The 18,574-nt window shown below is 35.7% G+C and overlaps 1 protein-coding gene across 2 annotated transcripts in view; it reads left to right on the top strand.

The window, feature by feature from the left end:
• gfra3 (GDNF family receptor alpha 3) overlaps positions 1 to 15,052 on the top strand; it is a 31,096-nt gene extending 16,044 nt beyond the window's left edge. The window contains exons 6-9 of one of the 2 annotated variants that reach the window (XM_067390609.1): positions 126 to 260; positions 3,417 to 3,547; positions 8,850 to 9,064; positions 11,442 to 15,052. In XM_067390609.1, coding sequence (XP_067246710.1) covers positions 126 to 260; positions 3,417 to 3,547; positions 8,850 to 9,064; positions 11,442 to 11,460 — 500 coding nt within the window. In that variant the 3' untranslated portion in view covers positions 11,461 to 15,052. The remainder of the gene's footprint in view (positions 1 to 125; positions 261 to 3,416; positions 3,548 to 8,849; positions 9,065 to 11,441) is intronic. The other variant, XM_067390616.1, reaches the window with a different exon arrangement.
• The last annotated feature ends 3,522 nt before the right edge of the window (positions 15,053 to 18,574 follow it).

The following is an 18,574-nucleotide window of genomic DNA, read 5'->3' on the forward strand; positions in this document are numbered from 1 at the left end:
GGGGGTATGGGGTGGATAGACTACACTGCTTGGAGATTCTCCCAGATGGGCTTTGGGCTAATTGGCATGGGATCTTTTCCTCTGGCTGGCTTTCATCCCTTCTTTTTCTCTCACTCCCTCTGCAGGTACCATTATGACACCAAACTATGTGAGTAACAGCAGTACAGAGGTGTCGCAGTGGTGTAATTGCGAAGGCAGCGGGAACCAGTGGCAGGACTGCCTGCGTATCTTGCGCATGTTCACTAGCAACACCTGCCTGCGTGAGTGTCCCAGAATATCATTTACAGATCATCTTAATGTCAGAGAAAAAGAGTGTAAATATGGCAATTACACTGGTTTAAAAATAAATGTTTTTTTGGCTTCTGTGTTTCCATGAAGAACCTTTAACATCCATGGATGCTTTGCATTCCACAGAAGGTTCTTTAGGGAACCCAGTTCACTGAAAGGTTGAAACCCCTTTTGGAACCTTTATTTTTAAAAGAGTAACATTCACATTTTTTTTTTTCTGTGATGACATATTTCCTATTGAAACAGGAAGTTGTGGCGGGTCCTTGTTGGAGCAGGATTCTTCTTATCTTTTTTAAATAGCCAACCGCCTTTAGTTTGTTACAGCTTGGCACAAATCACATTTAGATCTCATTACCATCTCAATTGTTTCATATATTAACAGAATTTTCACCTGAAAAACAAAACAAAACAAAACAAAACAAAACCCCAATAATGTCACAAATATTTTATTTTTTTAAGCAAGGATGCATTAAATTGATTGAAAGTGAATAATGTAAATAAATTACATTTTAAAATATATTAAAAGAGAAAATCCTTATTTTAAATTGAAATAATATTTCACAGTATTACCGTTTTTACTAGGGCTGTGAATCTTTGGGTAGACAGCGATTCAATTCGATTCATGATTCATAGGTGTTCGATTCAATTCAAGAACGTTTTTTTTCAAATTCAGAACGATTCAATTCGAGACGATTCACATTAAAATTCGATGCGATTCGATTAATTCGATTCGAATGCATTTATAGGGACATTGAAACGCTTCCCTCAACGTGTCTTATTCAGGGTGTGAATTACACAGCGGCCTTCAGGGGATCAGAGAGTAAGGGCAAAAACAAACAAACAAACAAACAAACAAACAAACAAACAGAAAAACCCTTTTGTCTATTGTTAATGTTGGTTCATGTTAGTTCTCAATGATGCTACATAACTTTATTTTAACAGCCTATAAAAATTGGCATTTGTGGAAATGTACATAAGCCAAAACTTTAAAAGGGCTTCAAAAGTATTTTTAGGCCTAGTTCATGTTAAATATAGTGGAGGATATTGTTAAAGGCTACACAACCTTATTAAACTGTTCCAGGTACATTAAAAATACTAATGCTTACATGGAGAGATCATGCACTTTCCCAACTACTCTTAAACTAACTTTTCTTCACGGAATAGTTATAAAAGCCATCTTTGTTCTCTTTATATGGAACATTTTCCTTATGGTAATTCTGAAAGAAAACGCGCTGGGTTTCTACTGTTGCTATAGTAACGAACGTAACTTTAACGTGCATCTGATCGATAAACCGCGCGCTCTTATGTCAGTGTTGTAGTTATTTCAGCAGTTTCCTCGCACATTCAGTTAATGACATTAAGTTAAGCATTTCATTTATCATTCATTGAACTGTGCGTAAGCATTTAGACACATTATGTGTTTGCTCCGATCATGCAATAAATGCGCGCCTTGAAACTGCTCAGGCAATGTCAATGAACCATTTCCGACTTTTCCACGCAATAAAAGCGTTTTATTTCAACAGTAGTGACGGCACAATGACTTGGCAGCTTTATCAATGGCTTGAGCAGTCTGATTCAGGACTATTGTTGTCTTAATAGAGAACTGTCCTATGCTCATGTGAACAGCAGTGGTCGTCCTGAGGAGAGCTCAAACGCGGGCTACGAACTGAGCGTGAGCGCAATCCAGTGAGAGGCGGTAAAGAGTGCAGCGCGTGTCTGTGAAGCAGAGCTGTGAGGGAAGGCGCAAAATGATGGTGCACGTCTCCATCAAATCGCTCATGTAGTAATTTAATGTTTATACATTTTAAAGCACTGAATCACTATAGAATCGCGATTAATCCGATTATTTACATTTTACATCGATTATCGACCGAAATAAACGATTCACGATTCAAAAAACATGTTTCAAGATCGATGCATATGCATCGTCAGGAATTATAATCGATGCATCGAGAAAACGAGTGAATCGTTACAGCCCTAGTTTTTACTGTATTTTTGCTAGAAACTGATTTTAATACAAACTCAAGCATATCTCATCAAAAGACAAAATTATCTTAAAGGGTTAGTTCACCCAAAAATGAAAAATAAGTCATTTATTACTTACCCTCGTGCCGTTTTACACCCATAAGACCTTCGTTAATCTTCGGGACACAAATTAAGATATTTTAGTTGAAATCCGAAGGCTCAGTGAGGCCTCCATAGGGAGCAATGAAACTTCCTCTCTCAAGATCCATAAAGGTACTAAAAACATATTTAAATCAGTTCATGTGAGTACAGTGGTTCAATATTAATATTATAAAGCGTCGAGAATATTTTTGGTGCGCCAAAAAAAAAAAAAAAAGACTTATTTAGTGATGGCCAAATTCAAAACACTGCTTCAGGAAGCATCGGATCATAAATTAATCAGTGTATCGAATCTGCTGTTCGGAGCGCCAAAGTCACGTGATTTCAGCCATTGGCAGCTTGACACGCGATCTGAATCATGATTCGATACACTGATTAATTTATGCTGCAATGCTTCCTGAAGCAGTGTTTTGAATTTGGCCATCACTAAATAAGTCATTATTTTGTTTTTTTTTGGCGCACCAAAAATATTCTCTGATTTAAATATGTTTTTAGTACCTTTATGGATCTTGAGAGAGGAAGTGTCATTGCTCCCTATGGAGGCCTCACGGAGCCATCGGATTTCAACTAAAATATCTTAATTTGTGTTCCGAAGATTAACAAAGGTCTTACGGGTGTGGAACGGCATGAGGGTAAGTAATAAATGACAGAAATTTCATTTTTGGGTGAACTAACCCTTTAACTATGCTGTCCACAATAATTTACAGTATATATGCCAGATAATGTCATTATTATTTTCAGTCAGTTTTTGTACATTTTGAACATGTATATGTACTAAATGTATATTTATTCAACTTTTTGTAGTACGCTAGCATACAGATAACAGACATAAAGTAAAAGTCACAAAATTCTGATTTCATGCGGTCCTTAAATGGTTTTAAAATTGTTCGTATTTTAGATGAGTATCTGTATTCATATCCTTATAATTATTCTTATAAGTAAAAGTAAAACTGTAAAAAAAAAAAAAAGCAGCCTTAAACTCAACCAATCTCTTTACCTTACAGGTAATGCCATTGATAACATGGGAAGCTCCACCCCTCGTCCAGTAGAGGGCACGCCCCTTCCTCCACCTCGCCCCTCCCCTCAGGTCCAGCATGATGAGCTGAACATCAACTTGCTGCCTGAACCCAATGCAGTGAGTAGTGAACTAACACAGAACCACTATAAAACTATCAGTCTCCTCCAGTTCCAATGCCAACTCAAAATAATTGACATGCACTGAAAGAAATGGCATAGAAACAATTTTTACAATTGCTAGTAAATTTCACAAACAATTAAAAAGAAATGGCAAATAACACATTAAAATAATAATGAGATTTTGTTAAGTAGAAATTGTATTTTCTTGCGAAACACTCCAAAACTTTTTTATTTATAACTTTGAAAAATATATATTTTTATATTTATTTAGCTCTGCCCATGTGTATGAGTTCTTTGTAAGCACAATAAACCTGATTCGTAACTCTTGTTGTGGTCATAGCCTCATATGACGTATGACCCACGAGTTCGGCCTTGTGGTTGAGCCCTTTTGATATATCAGATTTACAAAAACGACTCGCTGCACAAGCCGAACAAAGCCGCAGTCCTGCCGCTTTGAGCATACTGATAGATCCGAGAACTGAAGTGAAACGTTTATGGGCGGCTGATCGTGTCACTGCAGAAACACACGGTCACACGCTGTCGCCCCTGCAGCCGCTACAGTAAGCACAAAAATGCATGTTCAGAATTCCCACCTTCTGCATTTAATTTGGCTTCCCATGTGTTTAATAGATGATCCCAAAATGTTCCTCATTAATTTACTGTATTGATTTTAGAACAAGAGTAATGAATGCGAGTTTTTGTTGTTCTGTCTCTTTAGTGCCTGTGAAAGAAACCTATTTCTTACACTTAATCAATAGGTCAGAATGCTTTGACCTAAGGTCCGACCTCTAACCACTACAGACATGACCTTGTTAAGATATCCTATTTGGTCTTTATCTTACTTTAAAATGGTGATTTCACGGATATGTTCACTTGATGTCATGGTTTTCGGGCATGCACAAAGATGGTAAACAAATGCCACATGTACCTAAAGAGATCACTGTGGGGTCGAATCAAACTGCTTGAACTGCCACCATCAATTCAATCAGAAACAATCACACAACCCACAGGCCCTCAAGAACACAATCATGGAAAGGAATTAAATCTATATCGATTTGCTCTTCCCTTTAGTCAGATTATATTGTGCTTTGGAATGAGGGTGTCAGCTTTATTTTTCTTTCATTATGGCCAACCGCCAAACTTCAAATGACTCAATGAGACTTAGTAGGCAGCGTCACTGGATCAGCTCTTTAATTTGTCTTGTGGCTACTTTGGTTTTATGCTGTATCTAAAAGTGACCATACACCCAGTGAAAGGTTATTAGCATTAGCATAGTATTTGCAAAGTAATTTCTTTATAGCCAGTGACACCATCCCAAAAAAAAAAAAATAATAATAATAAAAATAAATTTTGAATGCAATGGCCAGTAATTGTTCTATGAATTCTAAAAATGCAATATTGTGAGAACATGAACATGAACAAACATTAACGACGCCCAGGACAGTTTAATGGACCAGTGCTGCATCGTCACAAAAGTTTAAGCCTAGCCAATTTAAATATTTAAGCGCAAGAAGACACACAAGGGAACTCAATTTGTTATCCTTACTCAGAAATCTGTCTCAGACAGCGTGCGAATATTGAATTGAGCTCTCTTTCATGTCTTTACTTGAACAGGCATGTTCAAAAAAAATTGTCAAATGCCCGTCTTGGCAAGTATCTTTATAAAAAATTGTCAGTGTCCCAATTCACATACTATCCATCCTAAATAGTATTCAAAATTAGAATTAGTGTGTCCCAAATCTGAGTATGTTGAAATGAGTATTCCAGAGATACCTGGATGGTCTACTTTTTCCGGTTAGAATCCGAAGTGCAGATCCGTGCACACTCTAATGGCTAATATTGTCCATAACACATTGCGCTGTGGACGAGGATTCGATTAGAACTAAAAATATGAATAAAAAGTGTTTAAAAAAACTACAAACATGTCGGATGTGCGAGACAGATGGTTAAGCAGAGCGGTTAAGATAAAGGGGTTTGATTGATTAAAAATCAATTTCTAACCTGACGAAAAGATATTTATTAAATGTTATCCACATTATATTTCATCTGCAACAGCATTGTGAACTTTTATAACGATGCGTTTGGTCATTAACTTTTAAATGCATCATTATGTAAACATGAGGAGAGTTCTCCACATGAAAGACAAATGACTGGCAGATCAACGTGCGACTACATTTCTCTCTGAAATGGTAGGAAATTAAATTTAATTGTATGTGGAGGATTTTAACTGTGACAAGATGATTGACAGGGCATTTTAAATGGTTATAAGTTGCAGGTAACTAAGTGACAGAACGTCTGTTAAAGACGCAATTATGACGAAGTAGTATGTCCCAAAACTTGCACACACTTCTGCTTTACACTCAAAAGTATGTACTTTTTCTTAACAAAAACAAAAAGTATAAGTAGGCGAATTGGGATGCAGCAATAGTCAGTTATGTCTTAAGTGAACATAAACAGTTGAGAAAGAAAACACATGTGAAACAGTATACTGGATCTATACATTACCTCTTAAAGAGACAGCAGCCTAATATTCAGGGCTGATGTCTATGTTTTTAATGTTAATCAAACAACAAAAAAATCACTCTCTCATTTGTAACTTTAATAATGATTAATCTCTTTCTTTGCTGGTAAAAAAATATTTATGGCTGGTAGATTTACCAGCCATTGGCAGGTGAGAACTTTAGGTTTGTTTTTTAAACATTGTTTTAGGCCCTGTAATTAAATATATAAATCTCAAGTGCAGATAAATAAAGGTGCTACCAAAATCTTCTAAAATAAGTAAATAATAAAAATAATTAATAAAATAACTTTATATTAAATTTTTTTTTAGCTACTTCTGAATGAACAAAAAATGCTTTTGCCAACATAATGGTGCAGTTATAGTATCTACTGTACCGGCAGAGGCAAACTGTTAATGCTAACTAGCCAATCCTTGACCCTATTGACAAGCTATTAGAATCTGCATAATATCTGTGCCAAAGTCTTTTCTTGACGGACAAATAAGTTACTAGAGCTTCAGGGAGTAACACCATCCAAATAAATCATCTTCTACAATACTGATTTTTTTGTAATTTATATTTCATGCAAAAATCATTTTGTTGGCCACTTTTTAATGGTTGTCAAAGAAAAAAACATGCTTTTTGATGGCATAATGGTGTAGTACTAAAGTGAATCGGCTAAATCCTGACCCCCTGGCCATGTTATTAGCATTAGCAGTAGCATAATATTCAGCAAAAGTAATTTCTTGATAGCCGATCAGCTTTTAGCGCTTCAGGAAAATGACACCGTGCATGATAGCAACACTTACTTGACTATGTATTGTAAAATGGATTGTATATTTGCTGCCCACATAGAAGAGAAGCAAATAATCCCTTGGCATCCATAGGCATACAGACTTTATCAAGAAACGCTGCTCTGATCTGTGTGTCTTTGTGTTCGCATGTCCTCGCTTTGGACTGCGTTCACATCCTCTGTTCTCAGAACACACAGACAACAGCATTCAGCTTAGAGATAATCTGGGCCTGCAGACAAAAAGGATTCAATTCAGTTTCTGCTGTCATTTATTTCTTTCCTAGACTCACTCTCTCACTTGTGTTCTCCAGCAAATCTCTCCTCTCCAAATGTCCCTGTCTTTCCTGATCTGTCTCTCTTGATGTGCTTCTCACTTTCTTGGCCTGTCTCTCTCTCTCTCTCTCTGAACGGATTAACTAAAGGTGTTTGCAAGCAGCGGTGCATCAGTCAAACTTCATTAATATTAATGTATTCATACCCATCTGTCTGTCTCTCTCTCTCGCTACTCTTTTTTTCTCTTTCTTTTATCGTTGTTCCTAATCCCTCTCCCTCACGATCTCTCCGTCCCTCTCCCTGACAAACGCTCACCACCGTATTGCTCCTACTTTTCTAAAACTGTATTTCACAGGTGATTCTCATGATTTCTCATGATTCATTTCACATATCATCATCCAAATTACTTTGTCTCAGATACTTATCATAATATATATATATATATATATATATATATATATATATATATATATATATATATATATATATATATATATATATATATATATATATATAAAACATTTTAAAACAAAAATTGAGATAAGGTACTATATAAACAAATACATATTATTTTTGTCAAGTGAGCTAGAATTTATTTGATTTTTTTATATTGTATTATATTTATTTTTTCTTTCCATTGTTTGTTAGTTTTGTTTGTTCCTGCCATGTTGTTATTGCAGTGATCACTTGGCAAGTTGTTTACTTTGTATTTAAGGAAATGTAATTTAAAAAACATTTTCTAACTGTCATTGGTCAGACTGCAAATATCCCCGCCAAACTCGCACCATACAGTGCAACAGTTGGGTTCTGGAAGTAAGAATCCCGTTCATTTTCTCCATAGGGGAATTGATTTTGAAAGATAACTTATGAACAGATGTACTAAAGACAGATGGCTCCAAAAGAACACTTTAGTACCCACCCTCTTCCATGAAACACTGTGAATGACCTGGAATTCAGTTTCCCTATTCTTTCAAACTAATTAATATATATATTTTTGTTCAATTTTCAAATACTTTTTTTTGCTTCAAATCAAAGTTTGTGATTTACCTCATAGCTGGTTGGTTTGGCTTATAAATCTTTGACAAAGACTTTTAAAAATCCCTATGGGAAAAAAAAAATGAGAAAAATACTTCCAGAACCAAGGCGCTAAAAAAGTGGACAGACACTTTTGCACTCTATTGGTTGAAACAGTGTTGCAACAAGTTAACCCTTGTGCTGTGTTGAAGATCCTTGGTGTTCCTCGTCAAAAATAACCAGCCTTTTGAATCACTTTTAAATCTCACATGATGCTATATTATCACCAAATACTGGATGCAATCTTTTGTCAACTTGTATTTTTTCAATTCGCACAAGCTGTGTATTTCTTTTCGGGACTGTTTGATTGTAGGTTTGATCTGAGCTTATGCACCTCAGTGTTTGAGTGAAAAAAACTCCACTCATGCTTATTTACCTAAAAAAATGATGCATAAGCTAAGATTAATAAGACCTATAATCAAAAGTTCCAAAAAGAAATACAAAACCTGTCCTAATTGAAAGAAAACAAGTTAATAAAAAGATTTAATACAAAATTTGGCAATAACATCGCATGATAAGAGATTTATAAACACATTTTTGTAGGCCGGTCATTTTTGACTGGGAGCACCACACTTTTAACAAGGTGAAAAAACAGAACAAAACAAAAAAGCACAAAAAAATAATCAAATTTTTTAAGAGACATTTCTCTCTTTTTCCAAAAGGTGGTGGAAAGCGAAGAAGATGAGGAGGAAGAAGAGGAGGAAGAGGAAGAAGACCAAACCGGAGGAGGGTTCAACGTCATCCCTCCATTCTCTGACAAGGCGACAGTCACTAACCTAGGCTCTGAAGCCGGGAGAGTCCACAGCTCCACAGCCGCAACCCTCTCTGTCCCTCACTTCCTACTCACGGTTCTGCTGCTGATTGCCCTCCGCTGGGGGTAAAAACCTTCGCTCACACACACACGCATTCTCTCTTACACAACACACGCCAACACACTTCCTCCTGAAGTACTCGCTTACATCCAGACTCTACGACCTATCATCGAGGGATGACAAGAACGATAGATCGGAGGGCAAAATGAGCGGACAACTGTTCTATCCCTCTTTCCTTCTTTCATTCATTCTTTTTCTCCTCCTTGGGAAGAGGGTCTACTAGATATAGCTGCTTGTTCATTAGGGAATCGCTTTCTGAATGGGATTTCCTGCCTGAATCATTTGAATCACACAGAAGATTCACAACTCCTCGGACTGACAGTAGCCGACGGTAACCGAATGATTTGGACGTACCATGTATATATTGTCAGTGTCAGTGTGCTTCAGAAAAGTGAGTTAAACCAGGAAAACATTGCCGTCAATCTGCATTTCCTGTGTTTGGAAAACCTGCCGTGTTTATTGTCGCTGATCATGTTCGTTGTATGAAATGAGACAAAAAGTATGTGTGTTTGTAAGTACGTGATTCGCTTGACATCACTGCTCGCCGACATGAGAGAAAAAAACTTGTCGAGCACGATTCCCAAATCTTCGGTTTCACACGCCTCCGTGTCTTGAGAGTCAGGCCGCACACCTAATCACACACACACGCCTCTGCTCTGCTGCGGAGCCGATCGTGCAGATGCAAGCGGTTTTCATTTATTGCTCTATCTGCGATGTGCTTTCATTTTTTGACTCAGCACAGACTGTGCACTCTAACCAGGGGCATAAATAAAAAAACACGTCCACAAACAGAAAAAACATGAGTAATAAAGCCGAAAATAAAGAAATAAACACACTAAATAAATAAATATATGGCCGCACAGCAGGTGTCGGAGTCCGGTCTGGGTTTAGAACCTGAGGGGAAGAAACAGGAAGTCATTTTCCAACCGCCTGTCGCCTGGTACCTCTCCCTGTGCCTGTTGTTTTACTTTCACAGAGATAATGGCTTACAACACAAACTGTTTATCTTGTTGTGTGTTCACGGGGACGAATTACTCGTGATGGGAACGAAATAGAAAAAGAGAGATCAAGGGAAAGAACAGACAGAGACGGGGAGAGACTCAAACCCTCCAGCAAAGAAAAAAACTTACAGTCTGGAATCACATGCTTTTTCTGTTTCTTATAAATCTTTTGCTGACACCGGGGCTTTTTTCTCAATCTCGTTTCGTTTGCTCTCTCTTCATTCTCTCTCGTGCATGTCCATGGAATCGAGAAAGAGAAAGCATGGCCGCACTCGTACTAAATTCGATCAAGAACTTACTTTTCAAATGTTGATGGAGTATGTTCAGTAGGTATGTCGTAAAAATACAAGATTTGGTCCCTCGCAGAATCCTATTCCACTTAGACCACAAGATTCGAAAACATAACATTATCACAATATTGTCATCTAGATCATCAAAATACACTCTTAGAAGAAAAGGTTCTATAGAAGTCAGGCGTTTCATATATAGAATCATGAGATCATTTTATGGATTTAGTTTGAATGAAAGAATGAATTTTGTTTTAATGTTTAATTTTATTTCAATTTTCAATTTAAACAGGTTGTGAACATACTTTATCACTATACATAACCTATTAAACATGACAATATTGTCCAATCATTTAAGTCATTTCTCCTTATGAAGGCCCTTTTTGGAACCCTAGAACCCCCACTGAACCTCTGTAGCATTTCTTTTAATTTACATTGCAAGTAAATACTTATTTTACATCATGTAATTTCTTTATCATTTCATTTGATTAGACTCTTGTCCTGAAAGAATTAAAAAAAACTATTAAAATAATACAAATAATAATAATAATACATATAATTGATGATCATTAGATTACTCTACAGTATTTTTTTTCTACATGCACTCCCATTCAAAAGTTTGGGGTTGATTTTTTAATGTTTTTGAAAAAAGTCTCTTACGCTCACCAAGGCTGCATTTAATTGATACAAAATACAGTACAAACAGTAATATTCTGAAATAGTATTACTAATTAATTTAAAATAACTGTTTTTTATTTGAATATATGTTCAAATCTGAATTTTTAGCATCTTTACTCTAGTCTTCAGTGTCACATGATCCTTATCAATGTTAAAAACAGTGATGCTTAATATTTTAGAGATTGTGATATACTGTTTTCAGGATTCTTTTATGAATAAAAAGTTCAAAAGAACAGCATTTATTTTAAAAAAAAATGTTAATATTATAAATGTCTTTACTGTCACTTTCAATCAATTTAATGCACCATTCCTTTATTTAAAAAAAAAAAAATCCTTACTGACTCCAAACTTTTAAATGGTGTGAAGGGAAGTACTGTACGCATATTTGAACGCAGTGTCTATCTACTTTCTTCCAGATGTTTTTTTAAACCATGAGGGCTACTGAACATGTTCCCCTCCCTCCCCCTCCTCTCTGGAAGAAATTAAAGCTTAGCTAAAGTGCTCATATCTCATCTGGCATTCTCATGAAGCACCTTAGATTACCCTAACATGACTTAACAATCAGATTGTGAACTGATCTATTATGCGGAGGAACACAGAGGAGTGCTCTCTGATTGAACAGACGTCGTGCTCCTCAACGTTTTCTCCTATGTGGCAAGGTCAGTGAGCCACGCAGCACACCCGCTCAATCAGCAGGGTTAATTAAGAGAAGAAACGAGAGCGCTTCTGGATTGATGTGCCTGTCGAAATAGCGGGCAGCCTTTATGATGGCTGTTGTTATTTTTTAATTGTTATCGGGGGCCAGTGTCGTCCGCCCAGCCATAACAGGGGGAGGCAGAGAATGAGTGACATCGGAGGAGGAGAGCAAAGGCATGGGTGTCAGTGATTCACATTACAATATTTCAGAAAAAAATAAACAAATAATCCATGCGTTAAATAAATGCACATTGCAAAAAAGTTTCAGGACAGAAGATAAGTGTTCACTGTTCTAAAACCTAGTGAGCTTCCTACTTCCTACAATGTTGAAATGTAGTAAGATACAGTACCTTGTTTTGGCCAAATTTTAATATGAACTAAACTGGTTATAAACATATTTAATTTAATACTGAAAAGAACTGATAAAAATAGTTATAATCTAATTAAAAAAAATCTTAATGAGTTTTTAATTAGTCTTGTTTTTACTTGTTTATCAGTAAAACATTTAAAAATTATTAAAACAAGATACATTTACTTGACCAACAATATATAAGATATTAAAACAAATGTATTTTTAATATAAGTATTGAAGGGTCTAAATCATTTATGTTTCAAACAAAATAACACCTAATGCAACAAGACAAATACACTTGTATTCTCTGAAAACATGTCTTAATATCTAATGCTGTTTATCAAGTAATCTTGTTTCAAGGATTATTAGATATCTTAACTGGAACACAGGACGAAAAAAACTATTTTACCCAATTATTGTGCATACGCTGTAAAAAATTACTTCTTAATGAGTTTTTAATTAGTCATTTTTAGATTTGTTTATCAGTAAAACATATTTAAAAAATCCATAAAAGAAAATGCATTTACTTGAGCAACACTGCAAAAGATATTAAAACCTTGGCAAATGTATATTGTACATGAGTAAAGTGCATTAACTCATTTACAGTATGCAAAAAAATCTCATATTCTCAGTAAACAAGTCATTATATTTTATGCTGTGTTGCATAATTTTGTTTCAAGGATTTTTTTTTTTTTTTTTGCAGTGCACTATATATTTTTATATGTATTGGCATATCATGTTGATAGCTTAGCAACATGCTAATATCAAACTCTATTGAAATCAATAGTAAGTAGAGTTTCCATGCTGGTATGTGCAGGTTTAGTGCATGTCAAGCTGGTTAACAAGCTCAACTTAACTGATAAAGCTGGTTAACCAGCATGGTTTTGCTGGTGAGAATGCCCATGTCTGAAACCAGCGTTCAAAACAAGCCAAGTTCTGGAACAGAGCTAAAGAGATGGAGCCCACACTAAATTAACCATAACAATTCTTGCTGTTTGCTTGCGTGTGCCGCATTACAACCACGACTTGGCCTGTACACAGATTTGCTTAATATGAGTCTAGCATTTCCTCTGCGCCCATCTGCGTCTGTGTACACAAGAGAAACCTGCCACAGCGAATCCTATGTGCCGAGTGCTAGATTGCAGGGAGCAAGGGACAGGAAAAGAGATAAACACACAATAAGGGATAAAGGGATGGAGAAAGTGGAGGAGAGAGAGCAAGAGTATGGGTTAGAGAAAAAGGCAACCTAGCGAGAGAGCTGCGAGCGTGATGGAGAGAAAGAGAGGAGAGGGAAGATTGCATGAGAGAGAGAGAGAGAGAAAGAGAGAGGAGAGAGAGTAGTTTACCCTGTAGGCTCATAGCTTTATTATTATAGTATGCGGACACTGATTTATTTGGCGGCTGCAGGCACCCGTACTGAAACTCATTTCAGTTGTACTGATGTTGATTCGCTCTCTCTCTCTCTCTCTCTCTCTCTCTCTCTCTCTCTCTCTCCCCTGGCTCTGCACTGTGAGCCCACTGGACTGTGTGCCACTGTTTGTCACCCCACAATGCACCATCAATTGCATGAAAATAATCACCACTGCTAATGTTTTTCTAATGAAGATGCCCAAAATAGTGTCTGTATTTAATCTGCTTTTATGGAGTGCACTTTTTTTTTCATAGCACTGTATTTTCACTTTTAATAATGACTTAACGGATTGTCTTTGTCTTGTTTTGCAGTTCATTTTAATGAAACTATCAACACTGAGTACTCTAGTCTACTTAAGCATTTGCAGGCCTGCAGATTTCTGGAGAATTGCAAAGGCAGTCATTCACAAAGATCTACACCTTCCCTTTGTGTGTTAAAATGCAAATGTGTAATTTCCACACTGTTAGCGTCAATTGCAAAAATAATTATTGCTTTCAAACAAGTTGCCCGAATACTCTGCTACTGGTTGCCCCAAAAGATAATTCCCGCCCCAAACTTACACAATTGGTTGAGAGAATTCAAACAGAAATCATTTTTTGTGCCAGCCTATAATTTGCTTACTTATAGTCATCTCTGCATATTCAGTTGGAATAGGAAAGTAGTATAACATTGAAATATAATTAATTTAGACTAATTTATTTAAAGGTGCAGTCACAGTTTAATCAGGCTAATGAACTATATGATTTGGCAGAATAATTCTGATTATTATTCTTTATAAATTGAACTATTTATTGAATATTGGTCACTTTTATCACAATGCAGTTGTGAGCATTTTATAAAGGCACTATTGATTGCGTTGCTTTAATTTATTGCAATGTATTGGGCAAAACATCTTTTCACCAGAGTTCACCAAATATGAGCAGATGAATCAACAAACAGAACGTTTCCACTTTCTCTGGATTGAATGGAAGTGATGGAAGGGTTGGACTGCACCTGTAAATATTTCACCGTGTTTAACTCAGATTCTACCTCCAATCAATCCAGTGCAGAAACGTGTGCCGATTCAGTCTTGGCCTAATTATTTGCCTCAGTGTTGGCGCTGAATGATGACTGTGTCCATCATAGCCCCGGGTGATGTAGCCAATCAGAGCTCCTTCATTGCTGCACATGCTTAGTCATGCAAAACGCTTCATGTGACATTTCATAAACATTAAGGAACTGAAGTGGGAAAATACTTAAATAGCACACAAGATTACATTTTAAATAGTCATTATACTTGAAATGCTTGCCATTCGGTGACTGGTTGAGTGGACATGTGGAGTGTGCTGTGGTTCGAGCATGTCTCTCTCTGTGCCATGTTGGACTTGCCTTTAATGGACTTCCCCACACACTTGAACTCTTCCTCAGCCACTGCCCTCTGGGTCACTTTTCGGACCTGTTTTATTGTGCTGGTTCTTTCCCTCTGCTCATCCTCTGTTTCTGTGCCCTGTTTCCTATCAGGTGTAAAAATTAGAATTCACTGTTTCTGTGATTCATGATAATGTACCATCTGAAATAAAAGAAAGAAAACAAATCAACTGTGCTTGTCTAGATGTCATCTTCTCTGCCTGTGGTAACTGAGAAACACGCAGCATGTGTCAGCGAGAAAGAGCAAAAATGAGATTAAATGGTGCTCAAACTGAGACTTTTGCTTAAGTCTCCTGCTTCTCAGCTATTTTTATTTAGCTTCTCTTGAGAAAAGACCTCAGACCTCATGAACTGCAGTCAATAGAGATTCAATTTGAGCTCAAATGTTTTTCATTAAACTATTAGAAGTCCAAAAGTTCTGAGCTATGCTATTTATATTCAATCTATAGCTTTATACTCTTACTGTATCATTCAAAAGTTTGGGGTTGGAAAGATTTTTTAATGTTTTTGAAAGAAGTCTCTTCTGCTCACCAAGGCTGCATTTATTTGATCAAAAATACAGTAAAAGTAATATTGTGAAATATTATTATAATTTTAAATGACTGTTTTCTATTGTAATATATTTTAAAATGTAATTTATTCCTGTAATGTCAAAGCTGAATTTTCAGCATCATTACTCGAGTCTTCAGTGTCACATGATCCTTTAGAAATCATTCTAATATTATGTTTTGGTGCTCAAGAAACATTTATTATTATTATTACCCATGTTGAAAACTGTTGTGTTTGCTTACTATTTTTGTTGAAACTGACTTTTTTCAGAATTCTTTGTTTAATAGAAAGTTCATTTGAACAGTGTTTATTTGAAAGCAATTATTTATAAAATAAAATTTTAAAAATCATACTCCAAACTTTTGTGTATGTATGTAGTGTAGTAATGTATGTCAACAATTGACTCATTAATGGTGTTTGCAAAAGCAGACAAACACTTTTACAATATTATGTTAAAGGATGGACTCAAGTCATATCTAGAGACCATACCTTTTTGGGGTGGAGACTTTTGACATACCATGTAGCAACCACCTAGCAACACCCTGGCAACTAATATTACACTGTAATATTGAGGTATTGCAAGAAAACGCCACATTATACTTCCTACAGAATTTTAGGAGAAACATAAGAATAAATTGTCAAAGTTATGAAAAGTTGTTCCAATAGCCATATGACTGACTTTCTTCTGTAGAACACAAAAGGAGATGATTTTAAAAACAAACAAACGAACGAAAAAACAAACAAAAAAACAAACAAACAAACAAACAAACAAACAGTTAACAGCTAACAAAAACAGTTCTTCATAATATCTTAATAATATATTTATAATATATAAATATATTTATAATATATACATTTTTTATTTTTATTTCATAGAAGATATGAAGTCATACAGGTTTGGAACAACATGAGGGAGAGTAGATGATGATTTACATTTTGTTCGGTGAACTGCCCATTTTAATTTTCATATGGGTGTGTATTTAATGTTTCATGTTTTGCATATATCATCTCTGATACACAAGCACATGCTCTCTGAAGTGAAGTGAATGCACTAGCTTTGTTTGTGCAGTGCAGTCAGTGACCTCCCCTGGGCTGTGTCATTGTTCTAATTGCATCTGGGTTAATCAGAGCATCATCACCTCTGATAAAAGCAGACGAGGTGCTGGTGGAGTCTCTCCGGCATATGGAAGCCAGTGAGAAAGCATTTATTTATTAATCAGATTTCTCTGTGTCCCACTGAGTTTTATCACAGAGTCTGCAATCTCTGGCTTTCCCCTCCCAGAATACTTCTCTGCTTGCAAAAACATACATGAACAGATTCTTGCCATAACCACTGCCTTGCGATGAGCACTTCGGATCATAATTCTAAAAAGAGACGTCAACTTTAACACACAGGGGAATGTTTGGGCTTTGTGTTTGTGAGGATTTGTCCCTGCCTGACGGCTCGAGAAATCCAGCACCCCTTCTCTGCTTCTCTCTCTTTCGCTCTATAATTGTGTGGCGTCTCTTTCACTGGCCAGAAGGCAAGCTTGATGGTTTTATCATTTAATAAGGCAATCGACTAAATCAGTCAGACCAGCTTTTTCTCTCTCTGTCTCTCTGTAAAGGGATAGTTCATCCACAAATGAAAACACTGTCATTAACTACTCACCCTCATGTCTGACTTTTTTCATTTTTGAAGAATATACTGGCGAATAATTGCAATATAATGTCAATGATAAAGGTATTAAAAGCAGTGCATGCACTATATTTCAGGTGTTCTGAAGTCATCAGTTTAATTTATATATATATATTTTTAAAAATTTGTATTAATATTTAGAAATAACTTTAGTTTTTATATTTTCAGATTTCCTTTTAATTTTAGTTTAATTTAATGTAATTTTGTTATGTGCTTTTTTTAATATTACTATTTGGGTTTTATTAATTTTTTAATCAATTTTAGTTAGCAATTTTAGTGCCTCAACTTAAAATTATTTTAATTAATTGCCAAGGCAACATTTGGATTTTCTTTTAGTTCACATTTTTCATCTAATATTTATAATTAATTTGATTTCAGCTTTATTTCTATTGACAAAAAAGAAAAAAAAAAAAAAGAAATAAAAAGGTTTTAATAGTTTTAGTTAATGATAACCCTGGAAGTCAGATGATAGGTGTGTTCCATTCAACCGTAAGTGGATTGTGAAGTGTAATTCACTGGGTAATCTGCGATCTAATGTGAGATTCCAATCCGAAGGGAGCAAACATGTTCAGTTCGAAGGGCACTGCGAACAGCATAGGGAATAAGGGAACATCATTAAATCACTTCACAGGAAGTGAGAGCAAAATTCGCCCAACTGTCATTGCGTGTCGCGTCACCAGTCTGAACTAACAATGTAGCAGAGCCGTTGGAAGAGTTTTTACATGGCTCTGCAATGAAGGAGTTTACATATGCATCTGAGTATTCATAAATATTTTGTTGTCATTTTACAAAATAGAATATTTATGAATGGTTATGGCGATGAATGTTACATTTGCATATTCTATTGTATGAATAGTTCTGTATGCAAAGTAAAAGTGTTGAGAAGCAGCAGAGGCGCTGTCATTTTTTTATTTTACTTTATTTACCTCAGGAATGTTTACTATGCAGCTGTGCGTGAAAGAAAGCGCACAAGATGAGTCCACTACAATAATTAAGACCTTTGATTAATAACATATATTTACATAGTTAACTAAATAAAAATAGATTTTTTTATTAAATGACAGTTACAGTACAGATTTAGATATGTAAATAGTCAATTAATAGCTGCAATAGTAAATTAAATAGCCTATACAAGTAGTCTATGAAATAAACTAATAAAACTAATAGACTAATACGTTTTGATTATATTTATTAGATAGATACATAATGTGTGTTTTGTATTTGTATTGGCCTATCATATGATTTCAAATTTGAAAGTAAAGTAAATTACAATATGTCATAATCTGTGCGACCCCATCGTTGTCTTTCTTTAAAGATGGTGTAGAGAGTTCCAAATGAGCGATTATTGTCAGTGAAGTCCACTTCAACGGATACACTGTGTAGGGACCCTGTCAATCGGAAGGCACCTGATAGCTTTGTGTGAGTAGCAGTCGTTATTCACTAAAAGTGATTACAG

This window comes from Chanodichthys erythropterus, chromosome 1 (assembly GCF_024489055.1).
Source record: "Chanodichthys erythropterus isolate Z2021 chromosome 1, ASM2448905v1, whole genome shotgun sequence".
NCBI lineage: Eukaryota > Metazoa > Chordata > Actinopteri > Cypriniformes > Xenocyprididae > Chanodichthys > Chanodichthys erythropterus.